The 19119-nt window shown below is 35.7% G+C and overlaps 2 protein-coding genes across 2 annotated transcripts; one reads left to right on the top strand and one right to left on the bottom strand.

The window, feature by feature from the left end:
• Positions 1–331: 331 nt before the first annotated feature.
• LOC132172978 (receptor-like protein kinase ANXUR2) lies at positions 332–4066 on the bottom strand. The gene is made up of 3 exons (XM_059584545.2): positions 2948–4066; positions 1410–2528; positions 332–1327 (listed from the first exon to the last, which is right to left on the bottom strand). Exons 1-3 carry the CDS (start codon positions 3729–3731, stop codon positions 645–647), a joined length of 2586 nt encoding a protein of 861 aa, XP_059440528.2. The 5' UTR covers positions 3732–4066; the 3' UTR covers positions 332–644.
• A 1476-nt stretch (positions 4067–5542) lies between these two features.
• On the top strand, positions 5543–17229 carry LOC132173056 (uncharacterized). Its single transcript, XM_088512487.1, has 13 exons — positions 5543–5645; positions 5835–5897; positions 5982–6152; positions 6517–6648; positions 7883–8022; positions 10030–10116; positions 10750–10875; positions 12589–12738; positions 13470–13541; positions 14376–14477; positions 16420–16590; positions 16686–16765; positions 17020–17229. Exons 1-13 carry the CDS (start codon positions 5615–5617, stop codon positions 17072–17074), a joined length of 1380 nt encoding a protein of 459 aa, XP_088368613.1. The 5' UTR covers positions 5543–5614; the 3' UTR covers positions 17075–17229.
• The last annotated feature ends 1890 nt before the right edge of the window (positions 17230–19119 follow it).

Genomic DNA, 19119 nt, shown 5'->3' with positions numbered 1-19119 from the left:
GTGAATGATGTGATATAAAAAGTGAAAAAGTTAAAATGTTTTGATGTTAATTTTTTTGAAAAATGGTGATGAATAGTGTCTAGGCCAACTCCAACCCCTTTACCAAACAGGCCCAAATGTAGAGTCACCACCACCTATATTCAAGGCACTAATTGGTTTGTGATCAGCATTCTTCTTTTAACTGGTGATTAAGAATAAAGTAAAAAATTACAGGAAACCCTCAAATTCTGCTTCTGCTGCTGATGGTCAAACATCACAACCATGAAAGAAGTGAAAATGAAGATTCTGGAAAAATGATTCACTCTATGTGTCTCTATTCATAGCACAAGTATAGTTATATCAGAAGAAAGGCTAAATGTACATAGTTATAGATTCATCACATAAAACACAGGGTGGGGTGAGCTTGACAAGAACAAAGTTGCTATACTTTTTTTCTTATGGCCTGATGATCAACATTTAATACTAAAAAGGGAAAAAAAAACAAAACAAACCCAACAAATAATTCATACAATAAAGCATCACCCTCTGAAGTATAACCCCAAAAGCTGTTCTTATATGCTCAAATTCCATGGCTTCCATTGTCATTTTCAGCCCTTCCTGGTGGGGCATGCATGCAGCAATCAACAACAACAACAATATCATTCTTATCGCCCTTTGGGATTGACTATCTGTGAGAAGATTGCGCTGGATTCGGAGGATTCATCACTTCCTTCATGCTCACTTCCAATGTTTAGATTCCTATAATGCATTGCCATGTTACGGTTTCTTAGGCTTTCTTCAGAAGTGTCATCACTTTCCTGGCCTTGCGAAGAGTGGCTTGAACCATCCTGCAGGTTTTCCTGCAATTGGAGAGCAAACTCAAGATTCCACAGCACATCACCCATTGAAGGGCGTTCAAATCCAGCATCCGCCAAGCACTTTTCAGCTGTATCTGCAAACTTCTTCAAGCATTCTGGATTGATCTTTCCCTTGACAGTAGGATCAATGATATCATCGAGGGTTCCTTTTCTTTTGCAGTGCAGAGCCCAATCTGCAAGACTGACCTGTTCCTTTGGAAGGCTGGGATTGAGAGCAGGCCTTGCAGACAAGACCTCAAAAAGAACAACCCCAAATGAGTAGATGTCGGATTTCTCAGTCAACTGTTGCCTCCTGAAATATTCAGGATCCAGGTAACCAAAGCTACCCTTCACCACTGTACTAACATGGCCATTGTTCATGTTTGGTCCTGTTTTGGAGAGCCCAAAATCTGAAACCTTAGCAACCCAATTCTCATCCAAAAGAATGTTTGTTGTTTTAACGTCTCTATGAATGATGGTGTACCGTGCACCTGTTAGAATATAAATTAAACGATTAAATTCATTCATTTTTATAAGTATAAATTTTATGAATAAGTAGCAACTTAACAGTACCAGTGTGAAGGTAGTGAAGTCCCCTTGCAGCTCCAATGCAAATCTCCAACCTTTGTTTCCATGAGAGAGGTTGTTTACACTTATAGATATGCTCCCTCAGAGTCCCACGCGCCATGTAGTCATAAACCAAGCACATCTCACCATCTTCCTCACAGAAACCTATAAGAGACACCAAATGCTTGTGTCTCAGCTTAGAAAGCATCTCAATTTCTGTCTGGAACTCATTAACTCCTTGCTCTGAAGATGGGTTTGATCTCTTGATTGCCACTTTCATCCCTGCATCAATAACTCCCTTGTAAACCTTCCCAAACCCTCCAACCCCAATGACATTCGACTCATCAAAGCTCTTAGTAGCTTGTTTTATCTCCGCCAGCGAGAAGTGGCGGCACAGCCCCTGAGCCGCAGCCGAGATGCCGCTGCTAGCAGTACTCTTCCCTGAGATGGTTGATTTGGTGCCAGTCGTGTGGGAGTTTCCATAGAGTGGTAGCCAGCTGGAAGTTTGTGATTCTGATCCTGGGATTCGTCTCTTTCTCTGGTAAAGCACAACAACACAAATTGCAGCCACAATGCCAAAGGCTGCAGCTCCTCCAGCAGCTCCACCAATCACCTTCACTTTTGTGTCATCTGATTTCTTGAAAGTCTTTTTCTCCTGCTCAGCCTTGATAAGCATAGCCGAAGGCTGAGGATTGGGACCAGCCAAGTTTCCAGTCGAATCACCAAGCTTGAACAACTCTACTCCATTGAGCATTGCATCTAAGAATTCAGGCTTTGATTCACCTTGGGGATGCAAAGCCAACAAAAGAGTTGGTGTCTGATTCCCCCACCCATCTTCTTTCACATATATCACATAATCTTTGTAGATTGGCACTCCTTTCCCCCCACTCCATCCAATCACATCTGCCGTAGGCTCTGCCGTTTGATTGTTGATGAAGATAGAGAAAACCAGTTGGTTTTCTTTGCTGTAGTAATAGTCACAGAAATATAACCTTACAAGATACATAAACTTTGGATCAACCTGGAACTGCCATGTGAGGTTGAAATTCTGTGTGATACTCGTGACTACTCCCAATGATCTGCTTGATTTATAAACATCTTCAGGAGCAATGTATTTCGGCATATCTGGTAGAATATTAATTAAATGATTAAAATCAATATTTTTTAACGGCCTAAACGTTTAGGCAATTACAATTATGTGACTGCTGATAACTTTTATACTCCTGAACTTTTAATTTGATGCAACCTACTTTTATCAGACATTAAAATGGATAAAATGACCTTTATATCCTAAAACTTTTTTAAAATTTTATATTTAAGCTTAATTTCACGGTAAAAAGAAAGTTGAAGGTAGTTTGGTATTTTTCATAGCTTATGTTAGGATTTAACACCAAATTTTAACGGAGTTGTAGATTGCATAAAAAAGTGAAATCGAGAGTTTTTTTCAAACTTTAAGAAGTTTTCTCAAAATGCTTAAAAATTCAGAAAACCATTAAATTTTATTTTCAAATCATTTCAATTATGGACGGTGTAAATCAGTCTACCTTGGTATTGGATTTGAAGCTTTGGGCTAGCATGATTGGTGGTCCCCGATGCAGCGCCGATTATATACGGCAAGTCGTCGTACCACGCCCGGGTAAGACCGGAGTCGTTGGCCGGAGAAATATACTGCCCCCCGACGTTCAATCTATACATTGTCTCCGTCGTCAAGCTCTTGACGTCAACTTCGGTTGGCGATCCCACCATCGGTGCAGAGTCGAACAACTCCGGCATTGGAATCACCTCGATCCCATTGACAAATGCAAAAGCCCCGGGATGGTTATTCGAAGGCTTGAAGACGACAGTCAGAGTCTCCGATTCCAATGGCGCGAGGGAATATTCCCGCACAATGTAAGCTTGTGAAAGTGCCTGACAGGTAATCGAAGCGCTGAAATTCTTCAAGAGCGTGAGAGTATTCGCGGTAACCGAGAAATAGGAGTCCGCAGCATTGAAATTGCTGTAGGCGGAGGGATAAAAATGGAGCCTAAGCCAATAACGCTTGGTTGACTTCACTGGGAACTTGTACGATGCCTCTGATGGGAAAATTCTTGCTGTCATGTATGGAATCACAGAGGAAAGTGATGGGTCCTGGAATGCGGCCGTGGAGGTGATTGAATTTTTTGCGTCAAGGTACTTAGAATCTGCACCCCATTTCCTTCCATCTGTGTCTGTTCCGCCATTACCAGAGCTCAAGACCAATGAATCCGATTCCCCGCTCCATACATGAAGGGCATTCAAGAGGAAAGGTAGGCAAACAAGAAAAAAGAAATTATGGGTATTGGCGTGCATGGCTAAGTAGAAGGGAAGGTTCAGATTCCACGCGCTTTGGCGTACAGGAAAACAGGGGAGGCTGATGATGAAGAGAGGAGAAAAGACGAAGTTTTCCTGTACGCCCACAAAACAAAAATGGATTCTTAGGTTTTTATTTGTGTTGCGTGTGATGGTGTTAGGCTAAACCATCTCTAATCAACCATGGAGGCTTCGAGCATTTACAGACTTACCTGGATTACGGTGACCAAAAACCAGGCAAGATGAAGGGGAGGGAGCTTTTATGTTCTTTTGTGTTCTGGGACCATTGTTTTGCTCCTCTGTTATGGTTTCTTTCCATTTCAGGCAATTGCTCGAGAAAGAGAGGCAGTTGGAAATCAATGAAAGGGAGTAAGATTCGTTTGATTGGTTTATAACAACGTTTGAATTTCTAATAGAAGTAAAAAAGTTTGCTATGTTTAGCATTGCTCTCCTTGGAAAGTGGATGTTGGAGGCCTAATGTTTGCAGGAAATTGTCATAGGTTTTCTTAAGGGTGCCACTTAGACATGAGACAAAAATATGTATTTTAAAACAAAATCAAGGTTGAAAAAATTTAAGGTAGAGCATGATTGTAATTGCCTTAAAAAACTTAGTTTTTAAAATACCCTTACCTGCGTCATTTTTTTTTTTTTTTTTTTTTTTTTTTTCTGTTGGGACTGATTGGCAAATTGCATATTCTTTTCACCTCATTTTCATTACAAATCACATATATATACTTTTTTTTTTTTTGATATGTCCGCATAAGAGGAGGGAGAGAGATTCGAACTAGTGACATCTGCTTTATTAGGCGTGATTCAAGCCGATTGATCTATATATATATATATATATATATATATACACACCAGAGACATGTTCTATTACCTGGTGTCATCATCAATTATTTCCCTAACCCCATTCAAAATTGTTATTGGTGAATACACCGGAAAAGTTGTTTATTTTGAAACTATTTATCTTCCCAAATTTTAATGCGACCCCAACGCATGCCATATTAAGCTTCCCTTGAGAAAACATTCCAATTACTTACCTAAATATAGGATGGCCGATGCCCTAATTGTGCTTCCAATAAATTCCAGTGGAGGATTTTTTTATTTATTTTTTGGTATATACTATTTATCATTGGTCTTTCGAGCCAAGGTCTAAAAGGAATAATTCTGTGAGGTATATTTGTGTTCTATTAAGAATAATATGGCTATTAAAATCATTATTGAGCTTACGATTAATTATTATTGAATTTTAATCAAATAATGATTTTAATAGCCATATCATTCTTAATATGACACACGTAGACCTTTTTATATTACTCGTCCAAAATATCTCATACGTTTAGAATTATAATTAACTTAAAACTAAAAAAAGTACTTACGTGGAGCTTAGAATAAAATATATTTTTTTAAACGTACTTCAATTTTTTTTTTTTGTATATATCATTGCTCTTTTGAACTAAGGTCTAAAAGGAAGGATATTAAAATTATCATTAGGCTTATAATTAATTATTATTTAATTTTGATTAAATGATAATTTTAATAACTATATTATTCTTAGTAGAATACAAATATGTTTTTTTAGAATTACTCGTCTAAAAGATCCCATACGCATGGAATTAGAATTAAAACTAGAAAAACTGAAAAAACAAAACTAAAAAAAGTACTTACGTGTAACGTGGTGCTTAGAATAAAATCTTTTTTTTTTAAATTACTTAAAAAAAGAAAAAGAAAAAAAAAAAAAAAAGTACTTATGTGGAAGATTCGAACTTTTTCTACATCTTTTAAAACCCCAGAAGGTTCAGGGTTTCAGAGAGTTTATTACTTCTTCTTCTTCTTCTTCTTCTTCTTCTACCTCTACTTCTGCTTTTACCAAAATCATCATGGCCCCCGATGCGTCTGATGCCCTCGCAGGTCCTCTCTCTCTCTCTCTCTCGCCCAACATGAATAGTTTTGCACTTTGGTTCGTTGTCTGATTTAAGGCCGTGTTTTGTAACGCTTAAAGGGCTTGAATGCTTCTTTTTTTTTCTTTTTCTTTTTTGCGTCTGCAAATTTTTACTTGATTCCCTCTCTCTCTCTCAATCTCTCTGCTACTCAATGCAGTGAGACAGAAAGTTGAACAATTTCTGAATGCTGCTCGTACCGGCAATGTTGATCTCTTGAAGAGTAAGTTCATATTTTTGTATGTTCATTTATTTGTGCGCGAGTGTGTTATGATTGTTTATTTTGGGTTGAATTTTATTGGGATAGACTTGTCGGGGCAGCTTGATGAGGGGAAGGGGCTGGCGACAACGGTGGCGGATATCAAGGATGCCAACAAACGAGGGGCCCTTCACTTTGCGGCCAGGGAGGGGAAGACTGAGGTTTGCAAGTACTTGTTGGAAGACTTGAAGCTTGATGTTGATGCAAAAGATGAAGATGGTATGCGCCTAATTTCATACATTGTCTGTATTTATTATTTTCTTCGTGCCCTCTTCTACATTGTGTAGGTATATGTTGATTGATTCAATTATATTAGAAAAAAAGGTACACTTTTGATATATTGTCGAGGAAAATGATAATTTAGGGAATTACTATGTGTGAGTGTTGTTTTTATAGTTTGATTGACTATTTGGTTAGTCTTCGTGGAAAGCGCATGTTGCAATTGTACTTTGGAATGCATGTTCTTTGTAGGTTTTGTATGTAAGTAAACATGAGATGACATGCATTCTCTTTTCTTAAAGGTTTCATGCTTACTGGTAATGATGTTTTGGTTTATCTGTTGATTTTTGTTATTTATCTACAGGTGAGACTCCTCTTATTCATGCTGCTCGGCAAGGACATACTGGAACTGCCAAATACCTTCTTGAGTGTGGTGCCAATCCTGCTATACCTAGTGACTTTGGGGCGACAGCACTGCATCATTCTGCCGGACTAGGTGCATCTTCTAATTTTCATCCATTGTCTTCATTTTTGGGTCTGCCAAATACCTTCTCGAGTGTGTGTGTGTGTGAAATTTGTTCCTAATTTTGCTGGTTTGCATGATCTCTCCTTATTTGATCAGTGAGTCACATCTCTTCATTTTTGGGTCTGCCAAATGCCTTCACATCTCTTCATTCTCATTTTAATAGATCTCCTTAATAGTCTGCCAAATACTGCACTGAAGAAATATAATGCGCTATCCAAGAGCGCCATTTCTCCATGAATCTGCACCTCCTCAACAAATATAATACGAACTCCCAATTGACATGATCATAGGCTTTCTCAATGTCCAATTTGCAAAGCACCCCTAGCTCACAAGATCTGATTCTACTATCAAAACATTCATTTACTATAAGCGTAGAGTCAAGAATTTGCCTACCTCTAACAAAAGAATTTTGGGACTTCTCCACAACCCTTCTCGACCTATTGGCTAGGACTTTGGCAATAATCTCGTAAACTCCACTCACAAGACTAATAGGTCGAAAGTCCTAAACTTCAATAGCCCCAAATTTCTTCAGAATGAGGGCAATGAAAGTGGCATTAAGGCTTTTTTCAAACTTACTCCTTGCATGAAAATCATGGAACACCCCAGGTAGCTTTGATCACAACCAATAGGGATTGACGCCTTTTCATTGTTAATACCTTTCACCACCTCAAGGACCTCACTCTTCTCTAACAGTCTCTCTATCAAGGAGGCCTCCTCATCATTGATGGAATCAAAAGCAAGTCCATCTAGTTTGGGCTACCAACTAAAACTGTTCAATAAACAATCTATAATAGAATTGCACCATGTGATCCCTGCTTTCAGTTTGATCAGAAGAAATTGATTCATTTACCAACTACGACTCAATGGAGTTGTTTCTCCTATTCAAGTTGGCTACTCAATGGAAAAACTTTGTACATTTGTCACCCTCTTTTAACCATAGTGCCCTCGACTTGGGTCTCCTACTCATCTCCTCCAATAAGGTAGCCATCCCCAAATCACTAATGGCTTTGTGTTTCTTCAATTCCTCTTCAACAAATAAAGCTCTCATTTCCTCCAAACCATCAAGAACACGTAATTCATTCAAAAGGTGTTGATGTATATATTTGCATAATATGGCTAGATGTAAAGAATTTAATACTCTTAACTTCAGAGAGTTGTTCATTTAAATCTCACTTTGAATATACTTGTTGTGATTGGTATACAGGAGAAATTGAGTTGCTGAGGATTTTGCTTTCCAAAGGTGTTGATGTTGATTCTCAAAGTGATGCTGGTACTCCTTTAATGTGGGCTGCTGGTCTTGGACAAGAAGATGCTGTGAAAGTTCTTTTGGAACACCATGCTAGTGTGAGCTTGCATTTATTTTTTGTTCTTGTAATATTTATCTTTTACTTGTTTTCAATAAATGTTTATGTCTGTGACCCATGCCATCTTATTGTGCTCTTTTGGTTGCAAGAGCTGAAGAGAAAGAGCCACTCCTGGGACTCTCTTCTTGTTATAGAGTTTTTCTTGTGTTTGGCAGAAACTTCGATATCGAAAACTTACTTATTTTTCTAGGAGCATCTCATACTAATTGATTGAGGATCTCCCAAAGATATGGCTTTTTCCCTTATGTCATGTGATATGTTCGGATAGTTACACTGGCTTAGGATATTTGACTATAGTTGGTGCACCTTCTTGAATTTAATCTTCTAGGGAAGTATGTATGGGTTCACTTGTAGATCTTTCTACCGGAGAAACACTTCTCATGTTTATGTGATTGCTGGCTAGTGAGGTGGGAGGGTGGCTGGGTTTACCCTGTTTATGAGACCTCTCTGGTGTTTTCTTGGCTTTGTAATTACTGTGGGACCCTTCTCAGTTCAGGAATTGCCCAAGCTGGATTGAACCTTTGCTGAGCTTGGTTTACCACTTTTAGGTATGCACGGCCTTATTTGTTCTGGTCCCTATGGTATGGTTATGGGGGCATGTTTAGTTCTGTTTCTTTAATTAGGGCTTCCTGGCATGTCAAGTGGGGTTAGGGTTTCTTTTGGCCATTGGGTTTTGGTCTCCATCTATCTGTGGACTTCTTGCTCAGTATTAGTTACTTTGACTTGCTGCGAATATTTGTTTATTTAATAATTATCATCATACCTGCATTACCGAATAAAGAGCCGCTGGTTGATTGGTTTTAATTGTGTATTACACATATCCCCAGTAAAGATCGTTCTTATATAGCTAAAATATTCATTTAATGAAACCAATCAACCAGTGGCTCTCACTTCGGCAATGCAAGCAACTTAGAGTTGTTGCAATGAGATAGGAAGGTGATGTTCAGTCTCTTGTCTTCGATACTTAAAATCTGTGTGCAGCAGGCCTTGTAGTAATAGTTGCATAATATTGTTATATAAGAGGTTGGGGATCCATCATTGAAAGGATCCCATTTAGTTCTTGCCCATCATCTTTGTTAGCTATTATAGGCAGAATACTTATTATTGATTTTGGAGGACAGATATTCTTTAACCTTAAATCTTCAGTGCAATAATGATGTCACGTTTAGCACACAAAATGAGTTAGGCTTCAGAAGTGAATTTTGTGGATGATCTTTGACGGTTATATCCAACCATGTTTCAACCTCAATCATAGAAAGATACAGTTGTGCTAGCTAGTTATGTTGGCAGATTGAAGGTTTAATATTTAGGAATCTGACATGATTTATTCTATGTGGTCGCTGGACAATACTGAAGTTGGCAGAAGCTTCGCGGCATAGATGAAAAGGATAAAAAAGTGTTTGATGCTAAGAACTCATGCATACCTATTAGAACTCTGCTAACGTAGCAGCCAATGCGTAAAGATGGTTTCAGAAATCCAAACTATAGGCAATAATCAAGTGTAAGCATGATAATGTACCAACACTATGACAGTTTTTGGAATACAAATAATGGGTGCTGATCTACTCGATCATTTAAATATATCTATAGAGAAATGCTATATACTACTCCTTCATCCCACTGGGCTGATGTTGCTGTCCCATCAGACCTTGGATTTTTTTTTTTTAACAAGGGCTGATCTAAAGGTTGATGGGCACTGGCACATCAGCCTAGTGGGGTGGGATGTAGTATATAGTATTACTCGTATCTATATCATTTTCTTGACATGGAATTTTCATCGGCAGTTTTAGACCTCTTTCTTTTTTTTTTGCCCCTTATGTCATTTGCTTAGGAGTTTTGAGGGTAGTAATATTTATCTTTTTTTATAAGTACATTATAATTGCATAGAGGGTAGTAATATAATAAAAAAATCTTTTGTTAGTTCATTGAAATGTCCAGTGAGATTCTCTTCTATTGTTTAATTTATTTTCTTGATTTTGTTTTGCAGCATAATGCTGAAACAGATGATAATGTTACTCCACTGGTATCGGCAGTGGCAGCCGATTCACTGGCATGCTTAGAGCTGTTGATACAGGTTCTATACTTTTCTCTATCTTCTGATATATTACGTGGACATTGTGGCTGTGCTTTCTACGCAATAAAGGAAGACATGTATATTTGTCATTAATATTGCTCAGTTCCTTATGGAGGGTTGGGGAGGATTCAGTAGGGATTTTATTCTTCTTTAGACAAGTTATTTGTGGATAAGGATTGTTAATTCTTTGTAGACAGGGGGATGGTAAGTAAAGAATCTGGATACATCTTGTTCTGTGGCACTAAATTGTTATATGTCAATAGGAGAATAATTTAAGACTTTTAAAAGTTACAAGAAAGAGAACAGTTCCAATACCTGAATCTAGTTAGTTACTTAACAACAGTTGGCCTTGTGAGTAATAAAATGAACCTATGTTTGAATGAAGCTTATTACACATACAAGTTTTAGAATTTTGTAAATGAAATCTGATTGCATTGATCAAATATGATTGTATATACTCTGAATTGAACTTGATTATTGTACTGATTTCGTAAAGCTTGGGGCTAATGTAAAAAAATGCTTCTTTGGTGCTTGAACATCTGTGATTTCAGCTCTTTGTGTATATATGTGTTTGCAGAATATAACTTATATATTGATTTTGTGCTGTTAATTTTTGCATACTCTAATTTATAGGCAGGTGCCAAAGTAAATATTAGCGCTGGTGGAGCGACCCCTTTGCATATTGCTGCTCATAATGAGAGCTTAGAAATCATAAAGTGTTTGTTGAAAGCAGGAGCTGATCCAAATGCCACTGAAGAGGTGAGGCTGTACTATTCACTACATTTTTCTACTTGAGAAGTAAATCAAGCTTTTCACTTGTTTATCTCTTGTTTGTATCTATGCATTTACTTGTTAGGAGTGTTGGAGAGGTGCTCTTGGGTTAATATGTTATTCTGTCCACTTTGTTTCATTGTTTTCTGCCTATATCTGTTCAGCCAAAATACAATGTACAGTTAAAGATGTGGCTTATCTGTTTGTTTGTTTGTTTTTTTTTTTTTTTTTCTTTAGTGGCTTATGGAAGAATGATGACAAGTTTCGTTAGTGCCATCTTTCTCTCTCTCTCTCTCTCCTGTCTTTTGGTATCTTTTACCTATAAGTGTTTTCAACTTCTTGTTGTTGACATTTATGAAATTATTAGGATTGTAGGGGTTTGATCTGCTTACAAAATAAACCCCCCCCCCCCCCCCCCCCCCCCCAAAAAAAAAAATAAATAAATAAAGTCGAGATTTAATTGATTTGTGACACTTGCTGAATTTAAAATATATATAAACATTTCTGAAGACTTTTAATGTATATTTATCAAAATGACTTATAAGAAAATGAAATCCCCAGCAGAAAGAAAGATGATGCCTTTTGACACTTTGGCCTCCTTATTAACAGTAATTATATTTCCAACTTTATTTTGTTTTCTTTTACTTCTTAGTAGCTGAAACATATTGCTTTCTTAAACTTTTAAATTGTGTTAGGTTTTAGGAATTAAAACATACCAGAGGTTGTCGAATGTGCTATGCAGGTGCACCTTCCTCATGCCATCCCTCTCTTTATTTCTATTTAGAGTTGTATACATGATCAAAATTCAAAATATATGTTCATCTTTTTTCTTCTTACATGTGCCGTGCTGTGTCTGCGAGTGTGCCCTATCTATTTTCTTGTGATGACATTTCTATGTAGTACCTTCCTTGTTCAATGCGCAACAACTGTAAGAAATGGAGTGTCCAAAACTTTTATTCATTGATACATTTAATTTTAGGACTTGATTTGTAATGTAAATCTTCCTCTACTCTGTTTTTTTTTTTTGGCAGTGGTCAAGATGCATTTGTATTGCTCCCTGTGTACTTGGGGGGCTCCCCCTTTGGTGCTTTATAATGAATTTTATGCTGATTAAAATAAGTATTTTACTGATCAAAATTTTGTTTCAAACTTTATTATACATGAAGAATTTGTAACTGATGCTTTTATTATAAGATTTGGGGAAAGCCCCATCTTTCTCTAGGCAACACCTTTTTAGCAAATACAAACATTGGGACTCAAATGTTTTTGTATGGCTTTCCTTGTAAATGCACTCTATAAGACAAAGTGTTGCTATCTTCTCAATGACCTTGCTCTTTTTCCCAACCTGTAATCTACTTACCAACTTGGAGGTCTCTCCAAATTGACCTTGCTATTGTCTACTTTAACTTGCGTATGGTCAAATTTATGGAAAGTGTATGGTTGAGTCACCATAACTAACAAAGCACTGATCTAGATTAGATTCTCTTCCAAGCATACTCTTAGGTTACCAAAAATCTAGAGTTAGCCGCCATTGCCTAGCATATCAGCCATATTTACTTTGATTTACAAATTGGTTGTTGTTTCAATTGGTGGGTTGTATGACTGCATATAAATAGATAGTTATAGATGGTTTCTGTCACATTAATGTTAGTTGATTTCATTGCCAAATGAAGTAGCTTTTGAATGTTTTTGGTATCACAGGGTGAGAAGCCAATCCAGGTTGCAGCTGCAAGAGGCAATCGACAAGCTATTGAGATTCTTTTTCCATTGACATCAAAAGTTGAAACCATTCCAAATTGGACCGTTGATGGAATACTTGAGTACATGCAGTCTGAACATAACAAAGAACAGGTATTAATTAAGGAGAAATTTTACTCAGCATTCTCAAGTGTCCATCTCTTATCACTTTCTTTGTTATTTATTTATTTTTTCGTTTTTTTTTTTTAAATGGACGCGAATGTGCCACATAGACGAGAATGCTAGGAGATGGACACTTGAGACTGCTGAGTAACATTTCTCTTAATTAAGATCTTGACATAATATTCAGATATGTTGGGATGGGAGGAAGATGTCCAACATTTTCAATGATCATAATATTTACTTTTGTGGGCTAAGTAGTGTAGGATTTTGATTTTGAAGGAAATTATTTTAACACACTGTTGTGTTTCTCTGTTAGCCTGATACACAACATAGCAGAAACTCAGAATGCAAAAAATGAGTTTCTTTCTCCATTCATAGGTATTTGAGCTCTAGGGCCCATGTGAAATGACTTTTGTTTGTGTATTTTTATATGTGAAGCAAAATCAAATTTTGGTAGGAAAGGAGATTACCCAGAGTGAAAGAAGGTCCACCCACTTAAGAAATGAAAGAAAAGATGAAAATAAGACTAACCCAGGGTGACAAAGAAACACTGACATACTTGTGTCACTATAAAACTTTTATCATTTTCTACTTGATATCAATTCTAAATAAATTATTGTTAAATAGTTTCTACCTTGGAGGCAGTTCGTATTTCATATTTTGTCTGCCAGACATGAAGTTATTGTAGCTTCTTGTATTAACTTTCAAGGGAAATATTTCAGGAAGAAACCAGAAACTCAAAGGAAGTTAATGTGCCGAAGGAAACCACACTACCAAAGCAAGATCTCCATGAGGTTCCACTTTCTTTCTTTCTTTTTTTTCTTTTTTCTTTTTCTTTTTCCAAGGTACCTTTTGTTTGTTATACTTTAATGCTGCTCAGATTCTTCATTAGGAGCGTTTTATGCTTTTAATGATATGGGTTGATTACTTAAAAAAAAAAAAAAAAAAAAAACTTCTTCATTAGGATTGTTTGTTGCCTGAAATTGGATGGTTCCTAGGTTTTACTTTTCCTGGTAAGATTGCACTGGACAATCTGTAGACCTTGATTACTAGAACTCTACCTCATCACTACATGATGTCATAAATTCAATTCAGAATTCAATATCCTGATTTTTTTTACCTGGTTAACTGTTAGTTCAACCAAAAGACTAAACCAAGGACTTTCTTGGGTCAATTACTGTTTTTTTTTATTTCAAGTAGTACTGCAAAACATTTTCTATAAGATTTTGAATTTGAATTGAAAATTTCATCCAGTGTGGGAGAAATACTAAAGGCTACTGAAATGAAAAATTATGATGCAATTTCGGTATGCTTTTTGAGTAATTTTTAATTATGGTGTGATGAAGTGGTTCTCCCTTCTATCACTTGCAAGGGTTGGACGTACTTACAGCTTATGATTAGAGGACTTGTGGTTATAGTCTTATTCAGGAAGTTCTCATACTCATTGGGATCTATTTCATGGATTTGAATTTTTGAATTGAATTGTAGGAGGTATTGAGCTATTTGTCTGAAGTGTCAGGTCATAGAGATTATCATTCCTATGAATTACTCATCTTAAATATTTTGGATGTAGTCTGTTGCAATTCTTGTAGTCTTGTGTTTGTTGTCATGAATATTAAACATTTCAGGTGGCGCCAGAAGCAAAGAAGAAAGCTGCAGAAGCAAAATCAAGAGGAGATGATGCTTACAAAAGAAAAGATTATCATATGGCTGTAGATGCTTATACCCAAGTACATACTTCTTCTGTTCTTTCTTGGACTTGTTGAATATTTTCTGCTTTTACTATTGAAAATTTTCCTTACTCGGTTGCAAGCCTATGATTTTCTATTTTGGTCACTCTCATGCTTGATCAGTTAGCAGAGAACACAGTATAATATGAAACATTCTTTGGCTAATACTTATTCTGTATGTAATGGAAGCATCTTTTGTCCACAGTTGCCTATAAAATTTTGAGTTTTTAAAGAAATTGATGAAACTCTTCTCAGTTAAATTTGTCCAGGCCATTCTTCTGACAGAATCTAGGCTCTAGCTACTAGATTAATATTGTTAGTGGGAAACTACACCTACCCCTGGAACTACCACCCTATTTGTAATGTTTCCCCAAACTTAAAAAAGCTTCAATGTGGGGAGCTCTTTTACCAACCCCTTTCAATTCCCCCTTACGTTAAAATTTTTCGTTAACTTGGACGGCTGACGCATCACATGATCTAAAATGTTCTTTATGCTCCCATAAAATTTATAAAAATAAAACTATGCAACTTAGATTAAAAAAAAAAAAAAAAAAAACCCAAAATAAAAAATTTAGAAAAAGCAAAAAAAAAAAAAAAAAGACCCACGACCAAGATGTGGGCCTGCTAAACCCACATGGAGTGGGAGAGGCCATGCGTCACTCAAGACTCATGGTCACGGCATGGGTCTTTTTTTTCTGAATTTTTTATTTTATGGAGTATTTTTGTCTTTTTTCTTCCTTCATTAAGATTTAACAGAAAATATTAATAGAGGGAGGTAACTGAAAGGGTCTGGCAAAATAGCTCCCCACATTGCGACTTTTTAAGTTTGGGAGAACATTGTAAATAAAGTGGTAATTTGAGGGGGTAATAAATGTAGTTTCCCTATTTTTTTGGTGTTCAAATTGGTAGTAGTTGCATGTGTGCTGCACAGTGTCATTTGGAATGGGAATGTGCCCACCATGAGTACCTTTAGAAATCTGAACATTGTGAAGCTTTGACTAGAGAAATAAGTTTGAAACAGAATTAGAGTGGATTTGATTATTTAAATCAATAAAGTCTTGAGTACAGTTACTTAGGCAGGTACATGGATCTGGTATTTAGGTTTAGATTTATATCCTCATTTATAATCTTTGTAATCTCATATACCATCACCCATCTGAGGCTATGTTTATTTGGCCCTCTTGTCCTTCTAGAACCAAGAAATGCTTTTCTGTGAAAAAAAGCTGAATTGTTAGAAGTTCTATAGGTTCATTTTTTCTGTGTTGCAGTTGATAATTGGTTGTATATCTAGAGCTGTGAAGTGCCGATACCAATGCAATACAATACAGACATGGCAGTACATAAATTCTTGAAAATCTAGGATATGATAAGGCAGGGAAGTAATTAACATGTGAAAATATTTTTAGATATATTATGCTAGTTTTCAGGTTGAAAGAGAAATACAAGTATAAAAAATCATAAAATATGAAACTAACTTCGAAATTATATATAACAAAAGAACAAATATATATGATCTGTATATGATACTCAGATAAAAAAATAATAAAAAATAAAAAATAAAAAAAAAGGATCCATATTTGATACTAATTGATTAAAATTTAGAAGGTTTCTTATTTTCTAAGACACTCAAACTTATATTTTACATTTAAACCCTTTTTCTTAAGAAAATTGAACTTTTTCCCTCAAAAGTATCATATTCATGCTATATTGATGCTGTATCCTAGGAATATCTGTGGAGAAAAGAAGAAAAAAAGGACAATTTCCTTGATTCACAGCCCATCTTATACCATTTATCTTGAAGTGTCCTTGCTTCATATGTCTAGAAATTATTTAAGGTGTTGCTTTTGCTTCCAAATATAGTTATACATTTAGCTACTTTGAATGTATTGCCAGACACGTGAGCTTTCAGCTTTGTGACTCTTGTTTGGTGATGCGTATACAGGCAACCGATTTTGACCCCACTGATGCTACTTTGCTTTCCAATCGGAGCCTTTGTTGGATGCGTTTGGGTCAAGCTGAGCATGCCTTAGCTGATGCAAAGGCCTGCCGAACGTTAAGACCAGATTGGTCAAAAGCTTGCTATAGGGAGGGCGCAGCTTTACGTTTATTGCAGGCAAGCTCTCATGTTCCCATCTGGACCATAGCACTTGAAACAAAAATTTTGATCTTTGTGGTCTGATGTAAGTGGTTTTGCTCTTATTATTGCAGAGGTTTGAAGAAGCAGCCAACTCTTTTTATGAGGGAGTGATGCTTGACCCTGAAAACAAGGAGCTTGTAAATGCCTTCAGGTATTGAACAGTGCCACATTCTCTGGACTTGGGCCTTGATTTTGGATGCTGATGACTTGGGTAAAAAAAGAAAAAAGAAGATAAAATTGCAGTATGGTTATGGTTCTCTATACCAATTGTGAAACCTGTGAAATTATTCACATTGTTGAAGTTATGAGTATGGTGTCTATATGGGACATCTTAGATTTTCAGAGAACCTGCAAATTTTGTTTTATGAATCAACTGCTTATTCTGACTACCTGCCATCTTTACAGAGAAGCTGTTGAAGCTGGGAGGAAGTTCCATGGTTCTGATCAGGAAAAATCATAGCTTGCCATCTGCTGATATCCCGAAAGTTGTCACAAGAGGAATGAAGGACTTGAATGTGCGGATAAAGACTTCAAGGGGGCCTCCTCATCTGAGAAAGTGGGAGCTTACTTTCTTTTTTGTTATTTATACCATACATAAATTATTATATATATATATATATATATATATATATATATATATGGTTGCAACTGAGAATTGTTTGCAATTTTGGCATAAATTTCATTAGTTTTTACAGCCTCCAATAAGACTTTGACGCATCAACTAAAAATGAAAGCAGCCAATCCGGCACTTTTGTATTTTCCCTTAATGGTATAGCCAGATTTATAGGTTCGGTTTTACTCTCTCTTTCTCAACTTGCAGACAACAATGGTGAAACCCATTTGAAAGCTCTCTCTCTCTCTCTCTCTCTCTCTCTCTCTCTCAACTTACAGACAACAAGTTGAGTAGCTATCAACAAATTGTTTCATCCCCTCTCTCTCTCTCTCAACTTGCAGACAACAAATTGTGTAGTCATCAACAAATTATTTCATCACCTTCATCCTTCACTTGTTCCACTAATAGAAGTAAATAAGTAGGCTATGTTTAGCATTGCTCTCCGTGAAATGTGGATATTGGAGGTCTTATGTTTGCAGGGAATTGTTATAGGTTTTCTTAAGGTTGCCACTAAGATAAGAGGCAAAAGTATGTATTTTATGGTTATATTTAAAGCTAGCATCACTCATAATATCATTTATTAACAAGTCTTACAAAAAATTAAGGTAGAGCATGTTTGTTATTACATTGAAAAATATATAGATTTTAAAATTAAAAAGAAATTTTTATAAAAAGCTATATTTTAAAATTAATGCGACCTCCGTCTCTCACACCCAATATTAAGCTTGTCTTGAGAAGATTCTTAGCATTCTAAGGGTCCGTTTGGAATTGATGTTTTAATAAGAGTAAATTTTAAAAATTGTGTTTTTTAAATCGCTCATTTTTAAAATCGCAAAGACGTTTAGTAAAATATGTTAAAAAGTATTTTTTTATCAAATATTTGTTATACTAAATCATGATTTTGATTTAAATTCAAATAAACACATTTTAACCTGTTCATAAAAATCGCAGATTTTTTTTCCTATTTTATATTAAGTGCTTTTTAAATTGCAATGTCAAACACATTATGTTTTACGATATCTTTTAAAAATACAGATTATTTTTGCGAAATCGCAATCTCAAACGCACCCTAAATACTTATCTAATCATAGATTGAGGTTGGACTATGTCCCAATTGTGCTTCCAAAAAATTCTCTCGCTGGTAATATCTTTTTTCTTTAAAATTTGTGTCATTGAAGTGTCTGGCTTTTGGAATAACCGTCATTTAGTTCTCTATGTCACATCACAGCCTTCCATTAGATTTAAAAAAATGAAAGAGAAATACTTATTTGATATGATATATAGCATTGCTCTTTCAAGCCATGGTCTGAGAGATCCCACACGATTAGAATTAGAACTAAAAATAAGTACTTAGGTGGAGCTTAGAATATATAATATATTTTTTTAAAAGTATTTTCTTTCCTATGCAAAAAAAAAAAAAAAAAAAAAAAAAAAAACTTCACTAACACGTTTTGACATTACCCTCTCATATTAAAAAATTCTCAATTTAGGGTATCGAACTTTTAATTTTTTATAATATTTCCCCGCCACTAGGATTTTAAGTTGAATCTATGTCAAAATTTCCAAAATATCCATAGCTTTCTATTATAAAAGAAAAATAATAAAATAAAATAAAATTGCAAAGATTCAAGGATTAGTTAGGATTTAACTAAATTTGCAAAAATACATACGCCTGAATCTTTGCGTTTTTTTTATTATTATTATTAAAAAAAGGTTATTTTGGAAATTTTGACAAAGTTTAACTGAATATTCTAATAGAGGGGGCATTGCAAACAATTTAAAGCTCGATATCCTAAATTAAGATTTAAGAGTTTTTGAACATAGCCTTATTTGGTTTGCAAAATGGATATTTCTTTAGAAAAATGAATAGACATTATTGAGAATGGAGGATG

The sequence above is a fragment of the Corylus avellana genome, chromosome 1 (genome assembly GCF_965113065.1).
Source record: "Corylus avellana chromosome 1, dhCorAvel1.hap1.2, whole genome shotgun sequence".
Lineage (NCBI taxonomy): Eukaryota > Viridiplantae > Streptophyta > Magnoliopsida > Fagales > Betulaceae > Corylus > Corylus avellana.
This window is presented reverse-complemented; position numbering and strand designations above follow the sequence as displayed.

Excerpts from the sequence above, each read along its gene's own strand:
- LOC132173056 (XM_088512487.1), top strand. The coding sequence starts at position 5,615 with ATGGCCCCCGATGCGTCTGATGCCCTCGCAG. Across the intron at positions 10,117-10,749 it reads GCTTAGAGCTGTTGATACAG|GCAGGTGCCAAAGTAAATAT; the intron begins GTTCTATACTTT and ends TCTAATTTATAG. Across the intron at positions 16,591-16,685 it reads CAGCTTTACGTTTATTGCAG|AGGTTTGAAGAAGCAGCCAA; the intron begins GCAAGCTCTCAT and ends TTATTATTGCAG.
- LOC132172978 (XM_059584545.2), bottom strand. The coding sequence starts at position 3,731 with ATGCACGCCAATACCCATAATTTCTTTTTTCTTGTTTGCCTACCTTTC. Across the intron at positions 2,529-2,947 it reads GCTTCAAATCCAATACCAAG|ATATGCCGAAATACATTGCT; the intron begins GTAGACTGATTT and ends ATATTCTACCAG. Across the intron at positions 1,328-1,409 it reads ACTTCACTACCTTCACACTG|GTGCACGGTACACCATCATT; the intron begins GTACTGTTAAGT and ends ATATTCTAACAG.